This window comes from Pieris brassicae, chromosome 8 (assembly GCF_905147105.1).
Source record: "Pieris brassicae chromosome 8, ilPieBrab1.1, whole genome shotgun sequence".
Lineage (NCBI taxonomy): Eukaryota > Metazoa > Arthropoda > Insecta > Lepidoptera > Pieridae > Pieris > Pieris brassicae.
In genome coordinates, this window is record NC_059672.1 from 11,744,343 (window position 1) to 11,769,817 (window position 25,475).

At 32.2% G+C, this 25,475-nt stretch overlaps 1 protein-coding gene across 12 annotated transcripts in view; it reads right to left on the bottom strand.

Moving 5' to 3' along the window:
• LOC123713401 (potassium/sodium hyperpolarization-activated cyclic nucleotide-gated channel 2) overlaps nucleotides 1–25,475 on the bottom strand; it is a 168,929-nt gene that overhangs the window by 57,393 nt on the left and 86,061 nt on the right. For 2 of the 12 annotated variants that reach the window (XM_045667045.1, XM_045667040.1), the window contains exon 1: nucleotides 19,670–19,811. The exons of 5 other annotated variants lie outside the window; for them this stretch is intronic. Coding sequence is in view for 2 of the 7 variants with exons in the window: in XM_045667037.1 (XP_045522993.1) it covers nucleotides 9,453–9,543 (91 nt within the window). In the remaining 5 variants the exon portion in view is untranslated. Of the gene's footprint in view, nucleotides 1–9,452; nucleotides 9,593–15,296; nucleotides 15,433–19,669; nucleotides 19,812–25,475 lie in introns of those variants that run through there. 5 more of the 12 variants (XM_045667043.1, XM_045667041.1, XM_045667042.1 and 2 more) reach the window with 5 other exon arrangements.

A 25,475-nucleotide genomic window follows, 5' to 3' on the forward strand; every position in this document is an offset into this window, starting at 1 on the left:
CGCCGTTGGTCATTTAAACCCCATTTATAGGACACCTGGAAATGGACCGGTTTACGGACCGTGAAATTTAAAACTATTTTTACATTTAATTTGAAGTCCTTAGTTCCGTTTGAACGGATATCATTAAAGGCGTGACACAATCACATCTGGTTATATTTTATTTACAGGTTAACCTAAATCAATTGTGTTGTCATCTCTGTGTGGTGAGAAGCTTTGGCAGAGCTTTTACATGTCTGTTTATACATATTATTATTTATATTTTTTCTTTGGATTTTATTTTATTTAATTTTAGTCATAGTTGCATATTATTATGAGTTTTTTTTGTTATTTAATTATGCCCTTCTTGTACTATACCCTCTGTAGGTGTTTCTTTTTTTATTCTCCCATATTAGAGTATTAGACCATAGTAGAGCCTGGAAGAAACCGCTTGTTAGCAATAAGGCCGCCTGTTGCTTATAACTTATGTAACCTACTTACTTTTTGTTTTTTTTTTGTTTGTATAATTATGTATATTATGGTAACAAAGTATAAATAAATAAACCCGGTGTGATTAGGTTCGGGTTCAATGTTAGGGGAGAAAAGTTAATTAATATTGAGCTTATCAATACGCTTTGAATTATAATTTACCTTAATTAATTTAATATTTACTTTTTAATTATGATCATATGAAAACCGAGGCTGTGTACCTAAAATCGATATGTTCAAAAATATTGGATCTGATCGTGTGGTACTAAGGATAAGCAACAAGATATCGCTGAGTATTCCATACATAAAAAAACGTAGGATTTTATATTTTCTTTAATGGGTCTACATCAGCTATCGCACCCCATGTACATCTGAGTAGGGTATGTGATACAAATGTGGGTATCCGTATGTACCCGTACGTCACAGAGAAGCTGTTGTAGTTCACAGCGCTAGGTCTTGTCTCTTAACCTCAGTATCACATGATCAGATCCAATATTTGTGAACACATCGATTATATACTATATTCGCGTATGTACAGAACAAACATAACTTCCACTTTCTCACACTTTATGCTATTGTTATGCGTGGCAACAATAAATATTAGTATACAGTCTCCAATGTTGATGTTCTTACGTGAACTGGTTGATTATAGTTCTCATTCTGAAGTTTAATTATTTATTAATGTGGTCCTAAGTTCCATAATTATAATAAGTTTTAGTAGACCAATCTTAGATGTGTACGTTGTGGAACAATATTTTCGACTACGGTTATACAATTGTCTATAAAAGTCATAGACATAGTCATAGAAGGAATTGCAATAAATTTTTATTTTTTATTTATAATATTTTTTTTATTATTAACAAATTATAGGCAGTATTTCTGCCTTTCTATACTCGGCTTTCAAACAACTTAGCTTGAGCATACACTTAAAATGACATAAGCTTAGTCACGTGACCATTTCCATTGGGTAACGCCTGTCGAAATGAATTTTTGTCTATGACCCCCGGTGCGAAGATAAATTGCGTCGTCCAACTGATTAATATGATCACTTTCTGGCAGTATCGTTAAACATTAATGGCAATTTAACGATGCTTCAACTAGGCTAATATGAGGGTATTACAGATAACAGTTTTAATGGCTTAGCTGAATAGCTGCGTTTGTGGCTGTGGTCAACTAGTTGCTAATTACCTAATTACAATCTAATAACAACAGATGTTACGTCGTCTCTGGACAGAATGCAGAAGAAGCGCGGCATCCAAAATTTAACTAGCTACGATGATCGTCAACCTTCGCAAGAAGATGCCACTATAAGAAAGATACATATTCTAAATTATATTATAGTGAATATGTTTAGGATTCACAATGAAACTATGAACTGATGAACAATGACTCGATGGACATTTTCAGCAACACTTAAGAGAAGTTTCGCCGAGTCGTTTTAGCATCCTTGTGGTGTTAATTACTTCTTTGTTTTGTTATTTTTTTTGTTTCTACATAATTATCTTTATTGTATATTCACAGATGCTTGGCGGAGCCATGCGACTTCATCAATACAAAGAGTCCCCTGAGTGAGTTGTGTGTTGCTATATTGCCAGCTACTCGATCGACAAAACTTGATCTCTTCCAGTTTGAGAAAAAAATTTAGATAACGTAGGCAAAAAGTGCAAAAATACATATTACATATAGTTATTAAGACAAAACTAAACAGAAACAAAACTATCTAAACTAGAAAAGAAAAAAAAAGTGGCACATGAACCATGATAATTTAAGATCAGTCTCACGTCAGTTAGTAGTTAGTACGAAAGTGAGGAAGTTGCATGGATGTGGTTAGCGATGCGACCTCTTAAGTTCTCATGTCATTTTGACACGTGTATATCCTTTCTATAACATATTTTCATAACTATTTGATTGTCCTCACTTTAACATGCTGTTTGAGAGGAAAAATAAAATAAAGTAGTCTTTGGGATTAGAGTTGTAAGTAAAATAATACAAATGCGCATGTTTTAACGATGCTTAACTATTTTAATAAAAAAAACATTTTTAATATCGAAAACAATATTTGTAGTTACTTTGTCACTTGTTATAGTGTAGGTATCAATCATTATATGCTAAATAATTGCTAGCAAACACAAAAACTTATCAAAATGTCGGACAAAAATTTTCACAAAGAAATATTAACGTCAAGTAATAAGTTTATGATACATTTAAGATTGTTAAATGAAGTTAATTTTTAATAAGCATCATATAAGCATCTCAGTTTCATTAATATATATATATATAAATGGAGTAGAACCTTAATGTGTCTAATCATAAGACATCAATGTTTTCTATAACTTGAAACAAACCAATATAAATCCTTTTGAAATTTAGCTTTTTAGCTCAAGGTTAAACATAAAAATATCTCTCGAAATATCATTAAATTCGCAGAGAAAGGTCAAAATATTTGAAGATCTCATTAGTGAGAAACTTGCGATATTTCAATTAATTTCAGTTTTCATTTAATGATGTCATTAACAACGTCAATATATTTATTGCCTATTGGCATTCTTTTCTATTATCGTAATGAAAGAATATGATTTGCTGGTATAAAGAAATTATATATTTACATGCATATATAGCCACAAATAGATGTGCTCAGGGCAGTTAATAATCTCTGATTGTGATTGTATTTCTAAACTCTGGGACTCAGTTGCATTAAAAATACAATTACATTTATAATGTCAATATATTTGTATAAATAACTAGCGGACCCGACAGACGTTGTCTTGTCTTAACTATGAATATTGATTTAGAATTGGTATAATTAACTAAAACAATATTTCAAACTTACCAACTTCATGTTAAATTAAACTTCTAATATTAGGTGTAATGGCTCTGAACTAAAGGTGATTCTTTTTTTTTGTTGTTAGAAATCATAAATTATTATAAACAGAAATAATAATTATTTTATATATGTATTTTATCAATATAATAATTCCGATTGAAGAATTTATTTTAAACGATATTCATTTTTTCTTCAATTCCCTTTACGATATTTACAGCACGTATTCTGTCAACCTTATGTCAAACGCCATAAGGTTAAATGGAATTTTGAATGAACGAAAAAAAAAATTACTACAGTAACAAAATTATTCTTCAATTTTATAATTTTACGCGCAATTTATTATTTTTTCTTTACTTTCATAAGAAATTTTCCCTGACAATAACAAACACAACAAAAAAAGAATTAGCGAAGTCGGTCCAGCCGTTCACGGGTGATGCCGTGATCAAGGGAAATAGGGATTCATTTGTATAGATATATATAGATTTTAAAGGCGAATATGTCGTCATAAAAACCTAAACTATTTAATTTACTTATAATAATAAATTATATACATTTACCCTGAATATCATTGCATGTGAGACGGATATATTATTTAGTTGCCCACTGACTCAATTCACACGAATTACATTATCTATAATTAGTTATTAAAAGGTTTAGAATTTTGTTTATAGTATAATTTTTACATCATAAGTTTTCTATTGTATTAGTATTAAGTTACTGTAAAAAAATAGCAAGTAAATAAATAATAAGAGGTATATGAATACATATATGTTGTTATTAAGGTAATATTTTTTATAAAATACTGCGATCTTAAAAGAAACAAATATTATAAAGTTAATGACTGATTTATAAGACTAAGATTTCGATTGTGTAGTGAATTTATTAAAAGCTTTACTTCATATATAAAATATAAATTAGTTTTATTACATATTTGAAATATTTTGTTAGCAATTATTATTTAATATTATTATTTAAGAACATACTCCGTATCAATACTGCTGACCACCCTGTCGGTATTCAATTGTTTATATTAAAAATACTTTGAATCCCAAAACGTTCCTATTATAACAACCTTATTTCCCAAGTATTAAAGCAGATTTTAGCTTGTACATTAATTACATATTAGTTACATTCTTGTAAAAGATGAATATTTACTGATTAGTTACAATTCCAAATACATTGAAAGAGTCGTCTTTTACTTCAATACATTTTATATTCTTGTATTGAATTAGTGACACACGACATTTTTGGCCATTCAACGCCTGCGCCGTTCTGCTTTGTGATCGGCAAAATTGTTGTCGCATAGTAACAGTGTATTACAATTTTGAAAATGGAAGTTTACAATAGCCTAGTTACTACGGGATATATGGGTGGACCATATCGTTAGATAAAGAAACATTTTAAAACACTTTTTGCCGCGAACAATGTCATACAATGAAATACATCATACAATGTCAATTTGACACAATACGTCTCGGGTCGGGTCCTAAAAGCGTCTCCAAAATCCTATTATTATTACAATTTATCCCCCCCCTCCTCTTGTCATCATAAGTAAGCAAAGCTCTCAATAAATAGTACATAAACGTAATAATTTTTTGAAGTAATCCTTAAAAATGCATTTCACTTTTTAGTATAGACAATGTGTAAAAAGTAAATAATTACTGTTGACGTAATCACTAAATAAGAAATTCAAAGACCCCCGTAATACTTGAACGGCCCCTTAGTAACATTGATGAAAATATTGATAAATTTTACAACAATCTTCCAACTTTGTTAATCGGTTAATCTTAATGAGGTTTAAGTTTCTATATAGTTTTAGTTATTTTTACTTTTTTAGTTATTCTTTTTATATTGTGTTTTTTGTATATTGTGGTTGCTTGTTTTAATTTTGTCTTCTATAATTGATGTGTATGTGTATAAAATTTGTCATATTTTCTATAGTGTCTGGTGTCATATTTTCTAGTAATTTTATGCATACACGTTGTTTTAGAACTTATAAATAATTAACAATATATGTTATAAAGGGCCATGCGATAGCAAGCCTTCAGTTCAGATGAGGTAATCTTTGTATTTCGTTTGTGTGTGTGTGTTTCTTTAACTATGTAGTTAATAATAATCCAGTAGCGCTACAACTCTATATGAAATATGGCATCTGAACGCGGAATGTATCCCTTTCTACGATCGGTTTTCATTTATAGAAAAGTAGGTGATCAGGCTTCTGTATCTGACACATGTCATTGAATTTTTTCTGATTTCCTTACGATATTTGTCTATAACGTTGGATCTAGTGCTTAATTGATACAGCAAGAAAATTCCATTGGTGCACAGCCGTGATTCGAACGCACCTCAGGGATGAAGGTCGCTTCTCCAGCACTGCTCCAACAATCTTGCTATCAGAGAAATAAAAACGATGCAAATATCACTTGTCCTTGTCCACACCTTGTAGGTCTGGGCCTCAGATTTATATATGTTCCGTGATCATTTCTAATAGGCAAGAAGGGTATCAACCTTCTGTGCCTGACACCGATGACTTTTTGGGTCTGGGGCATGCTGGTTTTCTCACGAAGTTTTCCTTCACCGTACGGGCGAGTGTTAAATACGCAGGCAGAAAGTCCATTGCACAGCTGGGGTCCGAACCTACGACGCCAGGGAAGAGAATCATAACCTGTTAACACTGTCAGTCGCTTGTACCCACTCCTTTTAAAATTATTGTGTGATATACTAATTCACATAACCTTAAACAGTCATTTAAATATAACTAAGTGAACAGGTAGTATGTAGTTACTATATTTTACATAACGGAAATCCGGAAACGACCTTAAGTTAACCTGTTTTATAAGTACGACTTTATTGGAATTTAGACTAATTATTAATAAGTGCAACAAGGTAATTTATTATGAGATAAAACTTAACTGTATACAAATAAAACACGCCTTAATCACGTTAGGGTATAATAATAATGAAAAATTAAATAGAATAAATAGAAAGCTAAAAAAAATGTTTAGTCCCTGTGTACCTTTAACGCTGGCAGCATTTCCTCGCTGTATTGCGACACTTATTTGTTAAGCGAGGAAAGGCCCAGCTCTGGGGTCACTATCTACCAAATCCTTAAATCTTTAATTAGCGCCTGTGCAATTGAACCCCAATAACAATTATATTAATAATTGAATGAATGACAGAAAAATGGGTCTATTTTCATTATTATCATGAACCCACATGACGTGACCCTATACCATAAAAAAATCGCGCAATATCGACTACAAAAAATAATTAAAATTTAATATAAAAATAGCTGCATACTACTGTTTATAAAACGGATGTAATGAAAAGATAATTCGACCTTGTAATGACCGTGACTCAATATTCGTGGTCTGTATTTTGACCCACGTCATAAAATAACAACGGTGACTGACCTGCATAAAATTTTACAAAAAAAAACAGTTATTATCCTAGTTTATTTACATAGTCTAGAATTGAACAGTAAACGATACATAAAATAGAGGATGTTTTTTAGTTATTGTTTTCTTTAATGTTATAAAGCGTTTTTCTTTTTTCGACCTTGTTTCTATAATTAATGTACAACGACGCTAAAGTACACAATAAATCTTTGTAGACGAACATTTCTTTACTCAAAACAAATGCGTAGTCATTCTTTATTGTGATTTTTAAATCCATGTAAAAATCGTTTATTTATTTAATGTGTTTATGACATTCTACATTCAACAGTCTATGCAGCAGTGTTGACCTAGTGGCTTGAGCGTTCGACCTTCAACGCTGAGGTCGTGTGTTCGAACTACAGCTGTGCACCAGCCTGTACCTTTTCTTTCAATCTGCACGATTAATCCTCGCACGCACAGTAATCATCATCATGGTGAGGAAACCGGCTTTCCCTAGAACTAATCCTTAGAAGACCGGCACGCACTTGTGAGCTCTCAGGCAATGTCAGTGTCTATGGGCAGTATCACTTAATATCCGGTGATCCTTTTGCCAGTTTGTCTCATGTATATAAAGAAATAGAAGGCAGATCATATATAAACATGATATATTTAAAACGCACATATAAACTACAATACTTAATGACACAAGTATTTCACAACTACAAGACGGAAGTTCTTAAAATGTACGATGCGTCCTACGTTTATTTGTTACATCCCTACTGTTTCTAATAATCTGTGATCAAACTTTACAATGGGCGTTGTACAATAGTTTCTGTATACATTGTACAGTTAGGCATTGTTGCCGAATATCCCATCAAATATTCAGACTTACAAGAACCCAAAGCCTCAACTCTAATAAATATTCAAAGGCAAACGGCTTCATGCACGACTTACAAAAATACTGTCAGTATAATATGAGATTGTATATGTCGCAATAGTTACAATAATAAATGCAAAGTTAATTTAAATCAATTAAACAAAAGAAGGAAGGAAAGTTGGAAGAGTGAAATTATTTTAAATACGCGGAAATCAATCCCACATTGGTTTTATGAAAAATAGCATTAAATACACGTCCCCAATCGTCAAGTGTGGCCTACAATATATATTTTACTTCCCTGCATAATAATACAAAGCAATCGTTAATAATAATTTTATAGCCATTATGCCTTTATGCTATGGCAATTCCAGCAGATGTCATTTATTTATTCCTCTACCTTTCAACTTCTGAATACCACATTTATAAAGACCCATCACCAACCAACACGTTGGACTTACGTTATTTATTTTACTTCTTTGCATAATTATACAAAACCATCTCACACAATAAATTGCAGTAAATCTGTTTACGTAATACTTGAACGGCCTCCAACGCGCAGTCCAACACAAAGGACCGACCAGGTATCACAAAAGCTCACCTCACGGTCAGAGATGGAGCAGCAGTGCAATAGTCTGCCACAACGTGGTCGAGAGCATCACGATACTTAGCAATGAGAGAAGGGGAATTCAATGGACAAGAGAATCAGCCCCTAGTAAAATTTAAACGAGGGGAAAGCGTGAAAATCACTATGGAATCATTAACAATTATATAGTGACACATATAGTATACATGAACCACCTAGTCTAAAGTCAGGTTAAAAATATAACCAATGAATAACTGTCAACCTGCCTTCCGTCAACAAAGAGCAAAGAGCGCTGTAACATTTTAGTGGGTAGCCTATCCTTTGCAGCTACTAGACTCACCCCCACACTCCCCGCGTCGCTTTAATAAGTTACCTCAGGGGTTTGTAAATGTATTTCCAAACAATAAAGAATAAAAACATATTTGAGATGGATTAGTTTACAGACCTACTCATAGAGACAGGAAGTATGTTCCACAGTGAACCTAAAAACTCAATAAAATATAATTGACTTCCATGAATCAGGAAGTCCGATTGTTTCTAGATTGATATATTTAATCTTGAATTATAATAACATACTTTAGACGTCACCTTGTAATGACCGTAACATGTGATCGGTGAGGAAATATTTCCTTTTGAATACATTAACTATGCCATTAATCACATATCAGGTATAGGATATTTCCACTCATAGTTGTAAATGGTTTTAAAAGCAAGTTTTAGTATCCCGCAACATCTATTGTCCACGAACGTGAATCGGCATACATTTTGCCGATTTATTTTCGCACTTAAATTTTATATTCCGATGAGATATGATACTGAGAACCGATATAAATTATTTATTTTATAATTATGAGTTGGTTAGAGAAATTTTCTAACCACTAAACAATTTTATTTGCTTCCTAGCAGAAAGATACATTATTCCTTATTACGCATAAATAATAGAAAATATTTGTATAAACTTTGAAGATATGAGCGTCAAGATTACGTGAGCCTAAACTTCTCATAAGTAATATGGTAGAATTATAATTACTTTCAAAAGAAAATCCTTGTACAACAAATCAACGTAGGTAATTGGTATTATTAGAAATAATGGCGACAATCCATTTCTATTGTAAAACTGTTTTAAAAAAATACATTGTATTGTAATATTATTAAAAAAATAAAAACATTCTGACAATAAAAATTCATTAAAATAAAGAATGTCTAAAATTCCAAATTATTTAATTTATTTCGATTCTTAATTATTTAAACGAAATCACAAATACTATTGGCCTTTAAACATCTAATTTAAATCTTAAAAATTACGATATATTTGTAAATACTTACATTCATAGTAAATATCGTCATCGACTCCATGAAAATAATCATCACAATATTTGATGTAATAATTCCTCCAGTCAAATGTATACGGTCCCATAAATACGAGAAATAATGCAAATAACGCTCTAACGCAGAATGCACATACTACTTCCTTTTAGATTAATGATTTAATATCGGACCTGAGGGTCAGCTGATAAGCGTGATAATGTGTAATTTATCACAGTACCAACTTTAAAGAAAATACAAAAACCAGTGGCGCAAACTTATTGGTCTGGGCCTGAGACTGTCTCAATACGTGATCTTTTATTTTTGAAATAGGCAAGTAGTTGAGCTGATTTCCGCTGTAAGGCATTTCGGCATCCTCACGATGTTTTCTTTCAAAGCGCGAGTGTAAATACGCTCTAATAATAATAAAAAAAAACAACCACTGGGCAGACACATATCCTTTTAAGTCTTACATATTTACCACACAGAAGAAGGAGCAAGAAAGCATGCTGTGATTAAACATAATTATTGGGTTCCCACCCAATAATACTACCCAATAGTACTTAGAAAATTAGTCTTAAATAATGTTGTTGTTTTTTTTCGTTTTTTGTAACTCTCTTTGTTACTCTTATATCTATCTCTGGCTTATTAGCTCACGCGTTGCAATGACATTTAGATTTACTTTATGTTATAGATGTTTAAGTACATAAACAATCTTCAATATTTATAGTTACATACAGTTCCACGCAATAGACATTATATTAATAGTATATAATAAAATATATAGTATTAATAAGTATAAATATATAGTATTGGGAGTAGTGTTGGGTTACAGCGTGCGACTCTCATCTCTGAGGTTGTAGATGTTCGATCGGTTCGATCCCCGGCTGTGCACCAATGGATTTTCTTTCTATGTGCGAATTTAACAATAGGTGAAACGTTGAAGGAAAACATCATGAGGCAACCGGCATGCCTTAGACCCAAAAAAGTCGACGGCGTGTGTCAGGCACAGAAGGCTGATCACCTACTTGCCTAATCGATTTACAAATGATCATGAAACCGATACAGAAATCTGAGGCCCAGACCTAAAAAGGTCGTAGCGCCATTGATTTATTTTTATATAATAAAATATATTAAATTAGGAAACTACTAAAAATGGAATTTCCATGTTCAACACAACAATTAATGAATGACCAAGTGGACAATTGTCGAAACGTAACGAAATGTCTGACGAAAATTTGAACGACTGTCAAGTTTTGAAAACAATGAATATTTGCATACGTGAAAGGATTTGGGTTGTCGGAAGCATATTTACCACACATGTCTTAATCTAGACAAAGTTTTCTAAAGTTAGTAATTGTGTTCTCGTTATACGTCCCGAATGAACTTGGCACCCAAATAAAATTCGACTTTTTTTGTCTTGTTGGCATTTTGACTTGGCTCTCGTGTTACATTTTGTTTTGATCGCATTTATTTTACAAAGAGTTACGTCTACTGTTTATAAAAACACGTCTAAAGAAGGTCCTGTCTTTTTTGTTGGTTTAGTAAAATCTCAAAAATGCTTCAATATAAGTAACATAGTTTGTATTTATTTCCATAATATTTTAAAATTACGGTTTGTGCTTTCAATATTGAATTTTAAATTTATTTTGTTCATGTACGTGTTAATAACTGTTTCTTTTAAAATATAAATGTCCGAAACGGCGTCAGTAATGTCGATAAAAATTTAGACCTATAATATAATTCGTTACAATCTCATCGAGATATTGTCAAGTATATAAAATTTTATTGAATTTAGATTTAAGTTTGGTTGACGTCTTCATAAACACCCATAGTTGACGTGCCTTCAATTGAAGAATATTGATTTTGCAATACGATACCTTGAGTCCTAAACAAACTGACATTTACTCCAATTTCTTAAGAATAACAATAATATTAGTCGTCTAAATGAAATAATGATATCGTTGCTGGGTACACAAAAAGTCAATCAACTTTCAATGGTCACAATGTTTCATGTTTCTAGTAAGTACATTTAAAGGAGAATAGAGCAAGGCATACCGTGTTAACTCCATATTACACGGACCAATCACCACTAAACACCCAATTTATCGTCAATATCCCTAGAAATCACGCGATTTTCCTTGATTTGTTGTAAAATGCATCGTATCTACAGTAAAAATCTTTCTTCATTTCACTTCACTTTACTTTATTTTTTTAATGGCGACTTAAGTGTAAAGCACAATTCCACCAATGTCGCGTTAAAAAGAATCTTTCTCTATAACAGGCTTTTAACGAAATCTATCTGAAACGTCATCTATATATTATAGCGTAAAGGCCATTTGACAGAAAGAGTACTCTTGTCACAAGTGTAAAATTAGACTGTTTTTTTATAATATAATATTATTAAGCTGATGACTTCGATTGTTTGAATGCATTACAGGATCAACTTGCTAAGATTGATTATTTCGTATTGAGAGTATTTAAAAAGAACATTTATATAAAATTTCCATCTTAAACCAGCTTGGATCTTGCGGAACTTTAAACAAAAATAATGCTAAACTTAGTTGTGATTTATTATTCTATATCGAGAACTTTCCTCGGTTTTATTAAACCTATAAAATGTCACCTACGTTATTTTAAGATGGTTGAGTGATGAAAGGTTATTAAGAAATTATAGCAGAGAGATGACTTTTAGAATACATACTTCACTAACATAACCTATAGATACTTACGACGCCGGGCCTTTGCGAGTGCGTTGTCAGCCTATGTACTTATCACTTATTTATAAACGGGTGTTTTTTTATTGTTCCTTTTTTGCTAATGAATCTACTCTGAAACGTCACTTTAATTTTAAATTGATCTTGGAGTAACATTGTTAAAAAAAGCATTTCTTCATATATTATTGATGTCAATTTTTGTTCTAAGCTAAAAGTAAATTATTGTTTTTAAACTTTTGATCATACCACTCATCATTGTATCTATGCATCTATATAAATAATCTATCTATGTACTGGTCAAATGTATCCATCGGTAAAATAAAAAAAAACATTATCTATGCTCAATATTTTTCATCTACACTTTGTCTATGATATCTGTCATTGTAAATAATGCGCATAAACATGACAGCTACAAACTTAGTAGTTTTATTCAAATGACTCGTGTCGATAATGTGATGTCATGAAGTTATCGAGTATCATTTAACAATTTAGTGTAATAAAATATTATTGTTTAAGTTATTATAACCGCTTAATAAGAGGGCAAGCGAAGATGTAATGAATTAATAACGTAACCCCTATTTAGTATAATTTTTAATACATATTTTTACATTCTACTTAAAATATAATAAAAAGCCAAAGTATAAAAGCTAACAAACATTACTTGCGTGACGTATTGGTTGAAATTATTAAATATAGATTTTAATTACGATATTAGCGTAGGGTAGAATACGGGGCGTTAATACCAAAAGTTTTGGCTTCCAAACAATATTCAAGGGCGATATTACGAATGGGAGAAAAATACAACTTATTGTTACATTATATAGTTCTAACTTATGATAAATGCATAATACATATGCATTATAACTATATAATGTGTATTTTAATTGTTCAAGTAACACGTGTGCGCGTAGCTTATTATAATTAGTGGTCAATATCTTAATTGGTAAACTGGTGATAAAAGTACACAATGATCTGGCGCAATATCTTTATTTGTTTTTAATTAAATAACTGTGTCTAATGACTGCTAATAATTAGTTAAACGTTTCTGTTTGCTTAAAGTTCCACTTATTGTATAGGAATCTTATATTTTTATCGTTTGTTCGGTTGCTGAGTTTCATCATCGGACGTCGAGGCAGAGTACGAATTTTCACCGTATCAATTCGACGTACCGCGTTCGTCGTTTCACAGCTTAGCGTTTTTAAGGCAGTTTTGACTGCCCACCACCACTAAGTGGAACCAGCTGACCACTGAAGTATTTCCGAACCAATTTGACTTAGGGGCCTTCAACAAAACAGCCAGTTCTTAAAGGTCAGTAACGCACTCGCGAGCCCTCTGTCATTGAAAGTTTCCGGCGGTATCACTAAACATCAGATGATCATTCTGCCCATACACCCCGTTATATAAAAAAAAAACAAATAAGTATAAGAGATTGATGAAGACCTGGAAGACTCAATCCATCTGAAAACCGATTAGGCTATAGCTAATCGCTATTGGGACTTGCCACTTCGCAAATTATTGCACAATATACAAGGAGCTAGCTAGTTTATTATTTTTCTAATATCTGTAATAATATTTAACTTATAGCTTATATTTATGCCAAAAAATTAACTGTTGGTAGGTACTGTCTTGTAATTTTTTGTATAGGAGTATGTACAATTCACAGAACTCCAACATCATCTATGGTCACTAATGGCACTACCAGCAGTAAATCTACTAGTGGCAAAGCGAGTCTTAGACTCAACAGAATTAAACCCATAATTATGATAGAGACAATTACTACCACTGCCTCCTTAATAAACATCTCTTTGTCTTTGGCAGGCGATTTTAATATCCAGAATTTATGAGAATTTAAAATTAAAAATAAATTAATTGATCTTCATTTTGTATTCCTCATCACGGTTTGCTTGGAGATTTTTCTCGCAGTACACGACTTAATAGTTAAAATTTCATAAGATAAATAGGTCAGCATGTACCAACATATTAGTATTGATAGAAATATCAAATCATATACGTAACATCATCTATGTAAAATCTATTCGTATTTGTAGGTGCCGGAACACAATTTCACATATAACGTAAAAAACATGTGGTTTCGTCTTAAATAATGATTTTACAGGGATCTATACAAATATTATAATAATTTAGTATTCATAATAATTTAGTCATTAACGCAAGTAAATACCGTATCGCATAGTAAATGTTCACGTTTTCATGTAACATTTATTGTACATAACTGTCCATCGATGAAAGATATTAATAAAGTCAACATCATCATCAATGGATTTACAACCCCATATGGCACTTTTGGCGCGGTTATGAGTTCAGTAAAAACCTTGGGGCTGGTGGTCCGCCATTGTTGCAAGATGATGTTTGCGATGAAACGAATACGCCAAAGACTATTTATATATAATCTAATTACGTAGTAATCTATAATGTAAAAGAGGAAAGTTTGTTTGTTATCTTTGGGTTACTTAATTTCTGAAATCTAATTGTATCATGTATTTGCGGTAATTAAAAAACATAATTATACATTCGTAAATACTTATTATGTAGAAAAATATTAGCTCTTCAGGTATTTGTTAACTTTGATCGTTAAATTATTAAGCAAAAGAAATAAAGGACGAACATTCGAGATTTCGGAATATTTTTTGTTACACCAGATGGTTCCTTATTCAATGTTGTTTTTATCCCGTTTTCTTGTTTAAAATGAATGAAGTTAGCGCAAGTATTTTTTGATAAACTTCTTTGAATTCGGGTTTATTTTTACATCCATTGCATATAATATGGCGTATATACATGTATTAGAAAACCAATGAACAAAGAAAATTATTGAAATAGGTTATTTTTAAATGTATAGCTAAAATTTGATTTGTAAAAAAATAACACGTCCTATCTATAGTCTTGTTATCAAAAGACATTTAATTGTGACAAATTGTAATTTATTTTTACATAATTGATAGCTAAATTACATACCTACTTTAGAACGCACGTCTGACTACAAAAGCCGAGCAAGACATCTGTGTTTATAAAACCACAAGAAACTATGAAAAATACAGCAAAAAACCGCTCAACTGTCCTTAACAAAACCATTTATACCATGACCAATTGACCAGCTTTCTAAATTAAGCGTCGTCGAGCAAGAACTTACTTAAATTGTATTCCTCTGTCTGCGCCACATTTTTCTTACACCTTAAAAACGTTCGAATCATCACAGATTTTTGCTTAAATCCCATAGTCACTATAAATACTTCATTTGATCGATAAACACAACACGCTCGCACGAATACAAAGAACTAACTAAGAATAGTTGTTTTAATTTACACCATAAAATGTTAACATGTAAATACATTGTATATATTGAGTTTTTACAGATGACGTTTTAGAGAACATGACCGTGGGATAGTATATAGAACATTTCAATCAAGGCCGTAACTAAGAGCTCAAGCATATAAGAATTTATAAAGTGTTTGGTGTTTTTATTAATAATTATCTTCGTAAACGATAAAGAACACTGCTCGCTGCCTGACCCTCAGGCTGCGGCGGCGGCCGTTGCAAAGAAAATAACGCTATTAGATAGCTAAGGCCCAATCATGGAACAAGAATCAGAAGCCAAGTACGAATTAAGCATCATTACAGAAGAAAATGACCCGGAGACAGTATGCTTCACGAGTACGACCTCGCAATCGCAGCATCTGTATAAATATTTGTGAGAAACTTTCAAGTTTTGCACGTAACCAAGACCTTTCATACATATTATACGCAGACGTTGGCAGTTGATATCTTGGAGAACTGCTGATCCAATTATACGCCGCTGGAAATTTTTTCACATATAGTTTTATAAATAGTTATTATTAACTCAATTAAACGAAATCCAACGATAAATTATTTAGAATTTTTTTATCTAAACAGCGACTTCCGTCCGCTATTCAGATAAAAATTCAAAACCTGGTAATTAATTAATGTAATGAACTCGCAAAACATTAACAAAAAAGCTTTGCGTGATTCAATGTTGATTTTAAAAACTCATTCATAATTTTATTGCAGCCATTATTTTAGTATTTCCGTGCCAAAAGAAAAATAATAGCAACAGACTCGTTTTTTCGCTTATCCCAGAATTCATTGCCAAGGTGAAGGCTTTTGTCGGAATGCATACAAAAACTAGTTCACTTCTATTCACTGGGCGAATTCAACCAGAGCAAATTACAAAAATCTAAATCATAAAATTACGATGTAACGGTCTGGTTTGATGGTTGACTTGCACTATCATTTGTTAGACCAAAATAATGCTTGTAATAAATATATTTGATATCTATACTATCTAATATAAAATGAGAGTGAATGCTGGGAATATAGTAAATGGAGCATTGCATTCCCTTATGTGTAGCCAAGAAATCTCAAACGAGGCTCGACTGGCCGTACATTGGGGAGTGCTTATCCCGACGGTAACATACGGGAGTGAATGTTAGGAGCGAAAGACTGAGAGTAGAATAAATGCACTGGAAATGATGATGTGCACACATACTATTACTTGAGTAGTGTGGATTAAAAAAGGACGTACTGACAAGGATACGAAAGGGAGTGCTTAGGTGGTTTAGCCAAGTGGAACGTATGAAGCAGTTACGAAGTAGGATATACAAGGCAAACGTGGATGCTGAAATCGTGTTGGGTAGTTTGCTTGTCGTACTTACCTAGACCAAATCTACTGGTACCAGAGAAGAGAAAACTTAAAAGTACCCACAACCTACGAGCATATATGGTGAATGTCAAGAAAGCAGATGAAGCGAGAGAGGTATGTCTGGATGATAACAAGTGTGTATCCGTGGTGGTTGCCTACTCCTTCGGGGAAAAGACGTGATGATATAAATATATTCAAAAATTATAAAGCTTGTTTGTTTGAAGACGCTTATCTCCAGAACTAATGATACTAATTGAAAAATTATATTTGTGTTATCTGTGTATATCAAACAGTTTCACAGAGCTCTACAAAATTATGCAAACTTATCTTTAATATTTCTTGCTTTGCTAAATATATTTATATTTTCAAGTATTGTATTAGTCATTATTAAATATAAAGCATGTTTTTCCCGTTTAAAGTGTACGATAGGTTTTAATTGTTATTTTTGTTTTTGTAACCATTTTTAAATGAAATAAATTAAATATCCTTATTATATAGTCAAGGGTGAAACTGTAAGTTGCAGTTAGTAGTATTGATATACGTAAGTGATATAAACGCGTTTGATTAAATGTTTTTAAATATGTACAAATGTTTTTGCTGGTGGTTAATTAAATATTTAACTTATTTCAATTATATTCTGTGTGCTTACGTAATTTATTTTGTATTAAGTATTCGTATGTATGTAAAATTCTATCTTTTCATATATAAAAAAATCATACGATTTTTTATAAAGAAAAAAGTCAATCGCAAAAATGGGTTCAGACACGACCTCAGAGTTAAAAATCGCGATTATACACAAGCACTGCTGTATATAATACATAATAATACTATTACACAATCGAGATTTCTAATACTGATAATTTATTTTACAATCAGCCATATCTGGAAAATTGAGTAATACCCAGTTTCTATATCTAACCTTTCGTAAGGACCACAATTTTTAAAACAAATTAAAAGGGTAGGAATGGGTTCATTGTATAATTGAAGCGTATTTTAATTGCCATTCAATGATTTACTTATTACTTTTAGTAAAATCTGTTGTCATGGAACAAGTTATCGGCATTTATAGTTATTTTTTAGAATACCTTGTTTATTATATGACATAGAGAATATACTATTTTTTCTTCTTTTAAATCTTAGAAAAGTGATAAAAATAAAAATGGTACGTTTCGTTTTACAAATGAAATAGAACTTTATTAAAAGGATAGAAAAGAGAAATCTTCTGAATTATAAAATGGTTGTAACAAAAAAGAAACTATTATGTGAGTGCAACATTTTGCTTATATTAAAATATCATTGATAAAGTTATAGTTAATTTTTAGAATACCTTGTTTCTTAATATGACATAGAGAATAGAGACTTTATTCATCTTTTTGCTATTGTTGTAATCTGTGAAAAGCGATCACAATAAAAATGCTACGTTTTACAAATTAAATCAAACTACGAAAGCACAATAAAATCAATTGCGGCGAATTTGCGTTTTTCAATTATAATGCCAGGCCACAAACTATTAGGCTCATAAGTGCTTCGTTTGACATCTCAAATCCCAATAAAATAAAAGTTATATACAACTGCACCCATTGCTATGCATAAGGGCATTTTTATATAAACGGAGTATAGAATTTCCAAATTTTAAGTATTAAAATGTGACTTTTAGTACGAATAAAAATAACGCTTTTACAGTTCTAGTTCTAAAATCAAGCCAAATTTCCGCCTATCCTTTTAATCGCCAAGATTTTTCAATCGATTTTTCAATCTTCATAAAACCAGATTTTTACACCATATAAGATATAATAGAACAAATAAAACATTTTTCCTTTACCAGTATTAGGGAGTAGGTACATCTACAGGAAAAAATCTTTCAGTTCCGATGCCAGTTTTAGTTGTAAGAAATTTTGTTTTTGGCCTCCGGATATCATAATTACCAACGTGTATGGTACACCATATAGCATATTTATTTTGTGACTGCTTTTAGCATTTTTATGACTATTTTATCAAGCTGCCTGCTCAAAGCTATAGTAACTAACGGGATATCCCTATATAATTCCTATGTATATAAAGCGCAATTAGAGGTTAGCCAACAATCTTTTTTCTACAATTTCTGTTTAAAACTGCAAGTATTGTTATAATACCAAATAGTTTATGATTTATGATGTGCGAAATTCCCGATTTAAGCGAAACACATACTTGTAAAACACTAACATTCGTAGTGACCTAAAATACAGTCGCTCCAGATTCAATGCGAATTATTCAATTTATTAAATTGAATTAAAGTTATCGTTAATTTGTAATATTTAAATATTAGTTATCTCTTAATATCATTGACCGACAGTTAACCCATTTTTAACAAGCGAACGTCATAGTGAAGAATATACATTGATAATTAACAAACTTCTACAAAGAAGCAAAAATAAACCGATTCACGAACATTTTTTATAAGCGTAGATGACATACGAGCCGTCGCATACAATTATTAAGTATCCAATATTACACTCATACAGTTAATTTGTTTAATAAACATGAATTAATTGTCACGATCTTGGGACCACATGACCGCCAATGTAAATAATATTTCTTGAATGTCACAATATATTTGTAGGATTAGACCAATTGAAATTTTCGCTTAGCTGAGATATGTCAACTATGTGCGGAATTTTCGAAAAAAATCTAATTATTAACGAACGCGCAAACGACGGATATAAATGTTTTAACATTACATCTAAACGAATATGCACTGAATATATTTTTTTGTTGAAACTTGACGTATTTATTCGAAATTCGAATTTCGTAAAGCAATGTTAATTGAATTTAAAACACAAAAAAGCGACAACAACAAAATTAATTACCACAATTCAACACATGTTAGACACTGACAACACAGAACCCCTAAAAAAAATTACGAACGCCATGTCGAAATCCTCGGTTCATTTTGATTCTGGAGTTCACTCGCGTCGGTTAAGATGTTTGGAGCATGTCAGCTCGCATTGATAGACGGCGAAGTACTGCTCGCTTGCACTGTATGATGTATCCTCCCAAACAGTTTGGCATGCGCTCTGTCACTTTAGATCTCGGATTCATGGTCAATGTTAGCACAGGGATTACCAGTGTCTATATGAACGTCTAAAGAATTATGGTAGACTTAAATAAAGTCAAAAATATATATATTTATATACGTTTACGAACTTAATAATAATATTTAAGTTAGGGAGCAGTTTATGATGTCACAATTAACCTCAATTTGCAATTTTCCTTATAACAGCCGCCGAATGATCGCGTATTAGCAAATTTCCCTACAATTAAAAAAAAATGATTATAAAGGCCCTTCTACTAGACTAGATTTTTTGTGTTATACGATTTTAGAACTTCTTGCCCTTATTTAACCTCACTAAATTTGCAAAAGATTTTATGTTGGCGAAAGCCAATAGACCTCATCTTTATATATAAATCTTTTGTTCGTGTGTTCAAAATGAAACTTCTCTAAGCTGAATCTTTAATGAATTTGAGTTTGTTTAAGTGGATTCGGGCATGATTTTAACTTCTGTGTCTGCCTTAAAATCAATGACACTACAACCTTTTTTTAGGTCTGGCCCTCCGATTTCTGTATATGTTTCATAATCATTTGTCAATCTAATAGGCAAATTGGTGATCAGCCTACACGCCGTCGACATTTTGTGTCTGGCAAGTCGGTTTTATTCACCGTTCCACCGTTAAATGGGTACAGAAAGAAAGTCCATTGGTGCCCAGCCAGGGATCGAACCTACGTCTACTAGGCCAACACTGCTCTCAACAACAACAGACTCAGAGGAGGATTAATTAATTAGTAAAAGCCTATTCAACTATTTCCGTGGCAATATATGTCATAGTCATGCACTAAAATGAATTATAAGTATTTATACGACCTACTATTTTCATCGATCTAATTAATTAACCAACAGATTAAAAAATCTAGCTTTGCATTGAGAGCCGGCGCTGGAGAGTACTTGAATCTTGTTAATTATAAGATCAGTGTGTCAATTGACTCTTAACTTTCCAGCGTTGCAATTGAAATATTAATTATTAATTAAAGAAGTGGACTTTAATACAGGTCGAATACTGTAATAATAATAATAATTGTAAATAAAATGTAACTTTAACGGGGTCTCAGGTTGAGGTATTCACAATGAAACTAATAACTGAATTATACCCCTGGACCTGGACAATACGAACTGAAAGAACGAAAATAAATACAGACTTTCAGAAATTAAGAGTGTGACTTAAGACGTTACACCAATAATTATCAATATCGATGCAGTACCTATTAGAATATTACTATGTTATATTAATACGTAGGAGAAAAATGCCATAAAATAACTAACATAACTACTAAATAACTATGGGTAAATGAAGTATTTTCGAGCTAATTCGCTAAGAATAATTCAAAAAAAGAGGCTACCAATTTTTAACAGGTCGGTTCCGTCCGTTCACCCTATATTCTAGAACTAATGATAATAGCAAAGAATTTTTTGCGAAAACCATTAACTCCCTTATTCATATAAAATAAATCAGCCTTATCGTGTTTTAATTTAAATTTTATAATTTAAATTAACACAAATAAATACTAATTTAATATTATGTAATAATTAAGTAGAAACTAAGCTAACATTTTTGCATTGTAAATCTACACAGAGTATGTGTCCATTAAAAAATTAGGGACACTCGCTTTTCACGGTCCACCGTGAAGTAGTATAATCTTTATGAAGATTATATTTTTATTATTGTCTTTAGTTAACGTGTATTTAAATTAATCATTTAAATCCCGTTAAGTTTCCAGGCCATAAAATCTTTAACTTTAACTTTCTCAATTTTAAACGTTAAGGGGGTTTACCATTTACAAAACGCTTGTATCATGACTCAACTATTGACATATTCGTTAAATAGTCCCGCTTACATATTTTTTTCTTGGAATTCAAGTTTTGTTGTTTTTAGACCACCTTGGTAGCGGAATTTCGATTATTATGCATATATCTAAATTAAAATGTAAATAAAAACAAAATAAACATGAGAATGACCTAAAAGCCATGTAAGTGCATTCTTTCCCGCAGGTAACATTCCCGATAGATTAAAATTGCTTATCTTTAGAAAAATCTATTCGTATCAATGGAGACTAATATTTTGAATTACAAACAGCGTCATTTACTCAATACAAAGTATGTATTATACTTTGCTCCGCGATAAAGATTGTATACATCATCGTTATTTTTATAAGTGAGACATGGATTTATTTACAATATGTATAAAAAATGTCATTTCTACTGCAGCAACTAAACTAGGTTGTGGACACGCCCACAGTTCTTAATATCGCACGTAGTCATATTTTTATAAAAATTAGAATAACAAAGAACAAAATATGTGTCCGTATTTTGTTACGTTACGAATTATTTAAAATAAGTTTTTATTGTTTAATAAATGAAGTTTTCATTTTGATGGATTAGTATAGGACAAATTCTATAAATTTTTGATGCGTCTTCGCGTCTGACGTCGTATTTAGACCGACCTTGAATCTCACCCTTACTGATACATCTTCTATATGCTAAGACCATTTAAACTATTTTGTATACTATGTTAGTGTAAGTTTTCATCAATAGACAGAGTGGTCGAACAACCGAAACTAATGTTTCGGATTTTAGCCAACTATAATACAATTGTTTATGTAAAAGAAAACACGAAGTACTTAGGTGTGATTCTAGACAGTAAACTGCTCTGGAATAAACACCTGGAATACAAGCTAAGCAAAGCAACGATTGCGCTTTACCAATGCAAAAAGATGCTTGGCGTGAAATGGGGTCTATCGCCTAAGATTACTTTATAGCTATACACTGCTGTAATCAGGCCAATGCTAGCTTACGGAGCCCTGGTTTGGTGGCCGAGAACAGAGCTCCAAACGGCAGTAATCAAACTTGGTCGCTTCCAAAGGCTTGCGTTGTCCGCTGCAAGCGGCTGCATGAAAACAACGCCTACTGCAGCTTTGGAGATAGCCCTACAAGTTTTGCCTCTGGACCTACACATACAGCAGGAGGCGGCACTGGCTGCCATCAGGCTGAAGGTGCTGGATCTATGGGGCAAAAATCACTACAGCACACTGTGGCTCTGGAGCTGGCATATTCTCTCTTGATCTCAATATCAACATACACCTACCCTTGGGCACATACAGCTCGATCTTTCAGTGCGAATGTGTCGCTATAACTGAAGCAGCCAGAGCCGTGCAGCGGTTAGGAATTAATAACTTTTGTATTAAGTTCGTATCCGACAGTGCGTCTGTGCTGATGGCGTTGGTAAGCAAAAAGACCAACAGTAGACTGATACTGGAGTGTCACAATGCACTGGAGGCAATAACCCTGACAAACAGAGTTACCCTGCAGTGGATCAAGGGACATAGTGGATCACTTGGCAACGATGCTGCCGATGAGCTTGCGAGAAGAGGTTCGGAGATGAGGACTGCAGGTCCGTATCCGCTCCTTCCCTTATCCTTCTCGCAGGTTCGAGCCTGGGTATGCCAGAGATCCACAGAGCTCCAACATCAACGTTGGTCACAAGGTGCGGGCTGCAGACAGTCCAAAATGGCTCTGCCAGCAGTCAACCGACAGCTTACCAAACAACTTCTAAACTTGAATAGAATAAATCTGAAAACAATGATAGGGACAATTACGGGCCATTGTCTCCTTAATAAACATCTTTATGTCCTAGGCGCGACAGACAGCCCCCTGTGCAGAGGCTGTTTTAGCGCAGAGGAATCAGTCACCCACGTAGTCCTGGAATGCGAGGCTGTGACTAAGCAACGTGTAGAAATCCTCGGAACAGTGATCGCTCCGTGAAGCCTGCGAGGTGCCCAGGAGACTTCTATGCTTCTGGAAGGAGTTAGGCTGGCTTAGTTAGCCAGGACTTTACGCACAATCGACCTATTGAGCGTCTAAGTGCGGAAACAGAGTCCACACATACATAGAGATTTACGTTCCAACTCACCACAGAGGGTGGGTGGAAATATTTTTGGAAGCGGCGAAAGATTTTGACTTAATTTAGCAGTAGTAACTTTTTTTATGTATTAAAGTACTTTATTGACTTTCTTTTCTGTTTCATATATTTTATTTATCAATGTAATCATAATGGCTTTCTATATTGTCTAAGTGTTTTATTTTTTATAAAATGTATATGTGTTTAAGTTTATAAATAAATAATTAGGAATATGAATGAATATAAACATAAATAAAGTATTAAAGTTTATCCTTTGAACGTAAAGTTTGAAGTTTATCCACTGTGAATAATATCAAAAATATAAACAGCATCCTCTTTGTGCTATATAACACATGTATGGATAATACTTTATTGGAGTCCGATAAAAATAGATGACACTCGTTAAACTTTCAACCATCGAAATTAACGAAAATTGTTTAGGTTAAAAAAAGATGCAGTAAGTAATATAATATAATGACGTCGTTACATAATAGGTCAGGGCTAAGTCGAGCGAGCCGAGAAATCTGCTATTTAAATTTAAGGAGACATTTCTACAACAGAATGACTCTTAACTTAAAAAAAGAATAAAACAAAATCCAAAGCCACATTTTATAGAAGTAATTGCCGAGTTAAGGAAATCTTGAAATGGCTTTGTGTGTTGAAAGTTAGTTTGGATAAGGTTTATAAATATAATGAAGTATGATGAGGTATTCGAATCATGTTTTATATTGAATACACTAATTGCTATGTTTTTGTATAATTTTAAAAGGTGTTATTAATATTATAATGAGTTTGCAGTGTTAGTGGTGTCAAGGATGCTCATCTCTGAGGTCGTAGTTTCAATTTTTGGCTATACGACGTTCTTTCTATGTGCGCATTGAACATCCGCTCAATCGGGATGCCTTAAGCCCAAGTGGACGTCATGTGTCAGGCACAGAATGCTGAACTACTTGTCTATTATATGAGGCCAAAACTTTCGAAAGGTTGTTAGCGATACTGGTTTTTTTATATCATGTTTTTGCTAAAGTATGTGTGAAGTATTTTGCCTGGATTTCATCTTCAATATAATTATTAATTTCTCAACTTTTTTGAGAAAAAAATATGCCATTGATATGATATATATGATATTTTATTTTGATATGATATTTTTGACTACCTGATAGAAACAATACCCACCTTATAATCCTATTGATAAGGTCCTTATTATTGTGTGTTCTTATTCATATATTTTCAGTTCATTGTAATGTAGTAGATTTATTCCACTACTTAAATATATGTGATGTAGAATACTAAACCATCGACTAAGATGTATGGGAGATTAAATTTATAAGTAATGACAAATTGGCCTAGCTCTGACGAGATTGCTCGAAGGATTATGTTCAGGGTTTAGTATTTTCCAGAGTTTCTAATCTACTGTTTATTTACAATGTTAAAATCATTTAATGTTGAATTCAGATTAATTTATTTGCAGCGCAATTTCTGTATAACATGGATAAGTAAAAATTTAGAGAATAATTATAAAAATAAATAATAAAATAAGACACTCGAAAAAGTCAAATTTCGATATAATCACCATAAAGTATAAAATAATCGTGCGATCTTTCCTAATATATATATATATATATATGATGTATTGTACATTCATAAATTATTGATGAAAGTGTA